At 38.1% G+C, this 7,568-nt stretch overlaps 1 protein-coding gene across 1 annotated transcript; it reads right to left on the bottom strand.

Annotated features, from left to right (window-relative positions):
* Positions 1–2,977: 2,977 nt before the first annotated feature.
* LOC142520169 (uncharacterized) lies at positions 2,978–4,592 on the bottom strand. Its single transcript, XM_075623168.1, has 3 exons — positions 4,577–4,592; positions 3,220–4,510; positions 2,978–3,029 (listed from the first exon to the last, which is right to left on the bottom strand). Exons 1-3 carry the CDS (start codon positions 4,590–4,592, stop codon positions 2,978–2,980), a joined length of 1,359 nt encoding a protein of 452 aa, XP_075479283.1.
* Positions 4,593–7,568: the final 2,976 nt, after the last annotated feature.

Raw genomic sequence — 7,568 nt, 5'->3', positions numbered from 1 at the left:
AACCGGGCATTACAATTCTCCCCTCCTTCAAAGAATTTCGTCCTCGAAATTTGACGTACCATATAGTTCGGGATATCTCTGTTGGATCTCATCTTCTCGCTCCCAAGTTGCTTCTTCAATTGCATGGTTGCGCCACAGTAGTTTTACCAAGGGTATTTCCTTGCCTCGTAACACTTTTGATTTCCTATCGAGGATTTGGACCGGTCGTTCTTCATATGAGAGATTCGATGCAAGTTCCAATGGTTCATAATGAAGAACGTGAGAAGGGTTGGCCAAATACTTTCGTAGCAATGAAACGTGAAAAATATTATAAACATTTGACAAGTTCGGTGGTAAAGCAACTCGGTAGGCTCCGTCTCCTATTCTTTCCAAGATTTCAAATGGACCGATATATCTTGGACTCAATTTTCCTTTCTTACCAAAACGCAAAATGTCCTTCAATGGTGATATCTTTACAAATACATGGTCGCCAACCTGAAATTCCAATCGACGACGTCGCACATCAGCATAGCTTTTCTGTTGACTCTGGGCAGTGTGCATTCTTTCTCTGATCTTGGTTACCAATTCAGCTGTCTGTTGTACCAATTCAAGGCCTAATAATTTCCTTTCTCCTATTTCATCCCAATGTAATAGAGATCGACATTTTCTACCATATAATGCAGTATATGGTGTCATTCCAATGCTTGACTGATAGCTATTGTTATATGTAAACTCAGCCAACGGTAGTTTACTGTCCCAACTACCTGGGAAGTCAATAGTACATGCCCTCAACATATCTTCTAAGATCTGATTCACTCGTTCTGATTGTCCATCAGTTTGAGGGTGGAATGCTGTGCTGAATGACAATCGAGTTCCCATAGCATGATGCAAGCTTTTCCAAAATGCAGATGTAAATTTGGGATCTCTATCTGATACAATGGACACTGAGATTCCATGAAGCTTCACTATCTCTTTGATGTATTCTTCAGCGTATTGATTCATCGTGTATGTGGTTTTCACCGGAAGAAAGTGAGCTGATTTTGTAAGTCGATCCACAATAACCCATATAGCATTGAATCCTCTTTGTGTTCTTGGCAAACCAAGGATGAAATCCATTGTGATATGTTCCCATTTCCACTCAGGAATGGGTAGTGGTTTCAGGAGTCCTGCTGGTCTTTGATGTTCAGTCTTGACCTGTTGACAAGTTAGACATTGTGCAACAAATTGAGCAATGTCCTTTTTCATACCTGGCCACCAAAATAATGGTTTCAAATACTTGTACATTTTTGTGCCTCTTGGATGGATCGAATAAAGAGTAGCATGAGCATCAATAAGAATGTCGGTTCTAATCGTTCCTTGCTTTGGCACACACAATCTCCCTCGATATGTCCATATTCCTTCCCCATTCAATTCAAAGTTCAAATTTCCTTTTTCTTTATCTCGCTGCCTCAATTGCTGTAATTCATTATCTGTATTTTGTTCGACCTTAATCTTGTCTGCAAGCGTTGGTCGAATCATGAGGGATGATAACTGGATTACAGCCCCTTTTGGAATAACATAAATCTTCAAGTTCTGTAAATCCCATAAAATTTGTTCTTGTATTTGCATTGCAGCAATAGAACTGCACTTTCGACTTAATGCATCCGCAACCACATTGGCTTTACCTGGATGATAGTTAATAACACAATCATAATCTTTTACTAATTCCAACCAACGTCGTTGTCTCATATTCAATTCTTTTTGCGTGAATAAATATTTCAAACTCTTGTGGTCCGTGTATATTTCACACCGTTCGCCATACAGATAATGGCGCCATATTTTCAACGCAAATACCACTGCTGCCAGTTCTAAATCATGTGTGGGATAGTTCTTTTCATATTCCTTCAAATGTCTTGAGGCATAAGCAATCACCTTCCCGTGCTGCATTAAAACAGCTCCTAAACCTTGTTTCGAAGCATCACTGTATACCACAAAATCTCCTGGTCCTTCTGGTATAGCAAGGACTGGTGCTGATGTCAATTTTGCCTTTAACTCTTGAAAATTGTGATCACATGCTTCGTTCCATACAAATTTCACATTCTTTCTTGTTAAAGCAGTCAAAGGCAATGCTATCTTAGAAAATCCCGCTATAAACCGACGGTAATAACCAGCTAACCCAAGAAAACTACGTACCTCGATAACAGTGGTAGGTCGTAGCCAGTTATTAACAGCTTCAATCTTACTTGGATCCACTGATATGCCTTTTTTTGAAATGATATGACCCAAGAATGATACTTGTTCAAACCAAAATTCACATTTCTTCCATTTGGCATATAAATGTTTATCTTTCAAAGTTTTCAAAACTAATTCCAGATGTTCTCGATGCTCCTCTACAGTTCGTGAGTAGATGAGAATATCATCTATAAACACAATCACGAACTTTTCTAGAAATGGCTTGAAAATTCTGTTCATTAAATCCATGAAAGCAGCTGGTGCATTCATTAGTCCAAATGGCATTACAAGAAATTCATAATGCCCGTACCTGGTTCGGAAGGCAGTCTTTGAGATATCATCTGATTTCACTTTTAGTTGATGATAGCCTGATCGTAAATCAATCTTCGAAAAAATGGCAGCTCCTTGTAATTGATCAAACAAATCATCAATTCTGGGGAGTGGATACTTATTTTTGATTTTCACCTTGTTCAACTCCCTATAATCAATACACAAACGAAGGGTACCGTCTTTTTTTTTCACAAACAAAACAGGTGCACCCCACGGTGAAAAGCTCGGTCTAATAAACCCTTTATCAAGCAACTCCTGTAACTGTTCTTTCAATTCTTTCATTTCTGTAGGAGCTAATCGATAAGGAGCTTTTGAGATCGGATGAGTCCCTGCCACAACATCAATTACAAATTCGATCTCTCTATCTGGGGGTAAGCCTGTTACATCATCAGGAAATACCTCTGAAATTCACAAACAACATCTGTATCTTTTAACTCACAAACAGGTGGATCAATAGTTAACACAGATGATAAATATCCTTGACACCCCTTCTGTAGTAATTTACAAGCCTTCATACAAGAGATTATCCGAAGAGGTAAGGATATACCTGCACTTGTTACTGTGAATGGTTCAGCTCCTGCTGGTGCAAACTTGATCATCTTTTTGCCACAATCAATAGTAACTCTGTACTTCGAGAGCCAATCCATTCCCAATATCACATCAAAATCAGTCATTCTTAGAACTATCAAGTCAGCATACATCTGATGGCCTTGGACATATATTGGACACCCTCGCACAATCTGATCTGTCTGTAATTCTTGCCCGGAAGGTAAGGCTATAGCGAGTTGTGTCTCTGTTGTACTTGCTGTAATGCCCAGTCTCCTTACAAACGATTCCGAAATAAAGGAATGTGTGGCTCCTGAATCTAGTAAAACAATAGCAGTAATACCTGAAATCAAGAACATACAGGTGATCATCGATGTATCCGCATCCACTTCTTCTTTGGTCATGGAGAAAAGGCGTCCCTGTACTTTCTCAGAACTTCCTGGACAATTCTTGGCGAGATGCCCTGGCTTCTTGCAACGATAACAGACATTAGAACCTTGCATACATTCCCCGCCATGAAGTTTGCCACATTTAGGACAAGGTGGTCTGTCTTGTTCTTTACGTGGAGGGGGACCCTTTCCACGTGATTCCTCTAGTCTAGTACCTCTGTTATCGGTCTTTTTGCCTTGTCCTGTTCCTTGACTCTTCTGAAAGTACTGCTGCCTTCGTTGATGCCTGTCTCTGTCAATGTCTTGCTCATCCTGTTCAGCCATGAGTGCTCTTTCCACTATCTCCCCATACGTAGCAACTTTCGACATTCGTACATCTCTTTTAATTTTAGAGCGAAGTCCCCGCATGAAATTTTCGCCCTTACTGGTGTCATCTTGTGCAATATATGGTACATATTGGACTCCGGCCTCAAATTGTTGTATGTATTCCGTCATTGACATGGTCCCTTGCTTCAAATTCAAGAAGTCACTGGCTTTCTTGGCTCGTACATCTTTACTGAAATACTTGTTGTAAAACACAGTTTTGAAAGTTCCACATGTCAATGGTCCAACCGGTAATGCAACTCTAGCACTCTCCCACCATATCCTTGCATGCTTTGTTAACAAAAAGATAGCACAAGTGACTTTATCAGCATCTTCCATATGAAGATAGGAGAAGATGGACTCCATTGACTTAATCCACTCTTCTGCTACTGCTGGATCAGTGCTTCCCATGAATTCAGGAGGATTCAGACGTCGGAAACGATCATAAACATCGGTTTGAACAGGCCCATGTCGGTGTACTATGGCTTGTGCTTGTGCCTGCTCATGTGTAGTCCGTTGCATCTCCAGTAATTGTTGTATCTGCTCCCCATGAACTTTCGCTTGTTGTTGGAGCAGCTGAGCAAAATCATCTATAGGTCGTGGTGCACTGCCCTCACCTTCGACTGCTGGGGCCTTGCCCTTAGATGACTCTCCTTCCTGTACCTTACGTTTAGGTGGCATCGTGTTTGATCCTACATATAGATCACAGAGACACATAACTTAGCATAGCATAAACTATGGGACACAAAGATAGTTACTTGCCGAGTTCCCCATGTGTGGATGAAGTGCAGTGTCTTCCCTATCGAAGAACCGTGGGCTCTGATACCATAAAAATATCACACCCTTACTCTATACTTAGCATAATTACCATAATCAAAATAAGGTTTGAATGATATAACTATAGTATGAAGCAAATCAAACAAGAGGCATCACTTTGACGGTTTATAAAAATTTTGGTATGATGTCCCTATATTTTGTATAAGCCAAAAACTCAATTCAAGCAACAACCTCAAGCATATTTTGTATCATCATAACCATCGTAAAAACTTGTTCAAACCCTGACATATTTTAGTACAATACATATGCGGAAGCTATACAATAATAAGTCTCGGTTCTTGTCGAGGTGAGGCACGTCACAAGCATCCATTGGCGAACCGGCATCCTACGTCTCTTCACTACCTGATCCTGTAATACATGAACTACGTGAGTTTATAAAACTCAATAAGTTGGCACTTGTACGTATCAATATGCGTCAAAAGAACATACATATCAAGTCGTGACAACAATGAATCTTTAAACTATGTCATATCATAGCATATATTCATGTTCATTTTTGTACTTGAGCCTCATTAGTTGACATGTACTACCGTGCTTGCTTTATTATATAGCTACTACTGTGTTGGACGTCAGGGAACAACCTTTGGCAACCCCACGCCCCATGAACATATATTGGCCAATAGCTTTGGTGGACTTAAAACCACCCATGATGTCAACAAGCTCTATATCATGTAAAAAAATCAGTCTTTTTCATTTCATGTTCATTTTCATGTTCATAACATAGCACCCCTCTTCAATATTCATGAGTTCTTTACGTATTTAATACATAACAATGGAATATGGTGCTATGTTTTCATCAATAAACATACTAACAATGTACATATAGCAATAATCAATGGAAAGTATTTGAAAACATAATACTACTCATGTATTACTTCAAGAACATGTCAACTTACAGTCCAAGCTTACGAACACTGGTTCGAGACAGTGTTTCTCGCTCCTATACTGTCAAATACATCAATAAATCTATCACTATGTATATACTATGTGAAAATCACTCATGTACATGTAGAACAACTAAAAGAGAAGAAAACTTACACCTATAAGATGTTCTTGTGATGGAGAATTAAGTTATCACTTCAAAATGATGAAGGAGAAGAAGAAAAAGCTGATGGGAAGTGTTTTCTAGGTTTTTCTCTCGAGATTTGCCGTGAAGGAATTGATAACTTTGTGAAGATGTTCAGAAAAGTCGAAGCTTATCCCCTTAAATACACAGCGGCGCTCGGGCGGCAACATATTACCGCTCGGGCGCCAAACATTCTGCCCAAAAGATGAAAAATTCATGCACCGGCGCTCGGGCGGTCATTTTCTACCGCTCGGGCTCCAAACTCTCTGGAAAAATACTGAACTTGTAATGTACCGGCGCTCGGGCGGTCATATTCTACCGCTCGGGCACCACATGTTCTGCCTTGCACACTGTTTCATCAAAGAGTGCTCCAGAAACGGCTCTTCCGTTCATAATCTGAAAAAGTGGTAAACAGGAAAGTTGTAGCCCTATGTCTTGGCTTGAATCTTCAATTGGTTTCATGGCATTTGGAGGTTTGAGTAAAAATTTATGCCCATTCTCCCAACATGTGTCATTGTAGGAGTGACGATACACACGACCCACTTCGGGGCGCTTTTGGCTTGTCTTCCACAATGATTTGGACAAAACTCAAAACATGAAAGTTGTAACATCATATCTTAGCTTTCTAATGGTTAAGGCCTCACACAATTTGGATCAATATTCAAATCATTATGCTAAAACCTGTAACAACTACCACAATTTCGTCTCATTTCCTGCATTCTTATACCAACTTTCATTACACTACTTCTACCTACACCTCTTACTACCACTATTTTAACACATATTTATTCTCAATATATCATAGACAATATAAAACTCATGTTCAATCTCAATATTGATACCTCAATCATTACGTGAAATCTGATGAGCTAAATAACTATATAATAAACGACATAAACGCATTATTATCATTTGTACGAGTAACCGGGCATTACATAACCATCCTCCTGAAGTTCTTTTACTAAAACTTGATTGTTGTTCTAGTTTTTGAATTTTTGTTTGAATATCCTTTAATATTCCAAGAATTTCTTCTTGGTTTTCAAGGATTTTTTCAACTCGTTGAGGTACAAAATATAACATTTTGCCATAATTTTGTACCGTTTTCTGGATTTCCCTAAGATCTGAAGAGAGTTTAGAGGAATCTGGTATTATCTTCAAAAACTTATTGGATTGAATCATATGTTTACCCGAGGGTTCTGTTTCGTCCCTTTCTGCTCCTGATGTCTAACCAAGGTTAGATACTCTTGTGTATATTCCAAAATTTTGGAACAGCTCTTGTAAATTATTCTTCTCGAACCCGAGTTCGGATTCATAATTTTTTCGAAATTCTCCTCCTCAAACATTTAATTACATTGTAAAAATAAATTTGTATATTTGAAATAATTTTACCTCGGCTCTGATACCATTTAAGGCCCAGAAAATCAATCATTAGAAATTACACTTATAAGGGGTATTTTTGTCATTTTTAACCTTTTAGAGAGTTTAAAGAAATGTTTTTAGGTTTAAGGAGTTGGAATAAATTTGAGTTGGGTTTTAGGGATTTATCTACAATTTACCCTTAGAATCTACTGCAAGAATTATTTACTTGTTTATATTATATATATTTATTGTAAATACTCGCATTGAATGCTTTCGGGCACTAGTTTTATATTACACTAGGGATGGATATATGTATGTATATATAAAAAAAATGATTTATTAAAGAATATATTTTTTGTCATATAATTGTTCAATAATGTATCATGAATAAATTTTTGAAATAATTTATGCCGTAAAATCAATTATTTACTTATTATATGTGTGGTTACGTGTATAATAAAATATGGTCAATATCAGAAAGATTTTAT

The sequence above is a fragment of the Primulina tabacum genome, chromosome 12 (genome assembly GCF_025594145.1).
Source record: "Primulina tabacum isolate GXHZ01 chromosome 12, ASM2559414v2, whole genome shotgun sequence".
In the NCBI taxonomy this organism is placed as follows: domain Eukaryota; kingdom Viridiplantae; phylum Streptophyta; class Magnoliopsida; order Lamiales; family Gesneriaceae; genus Primulina; species Primulina tabacum.
Note: the sequence above shows the minus strand (reverse complement) of the source record. Positions and strands in the feature narration are given on the sequence as shown.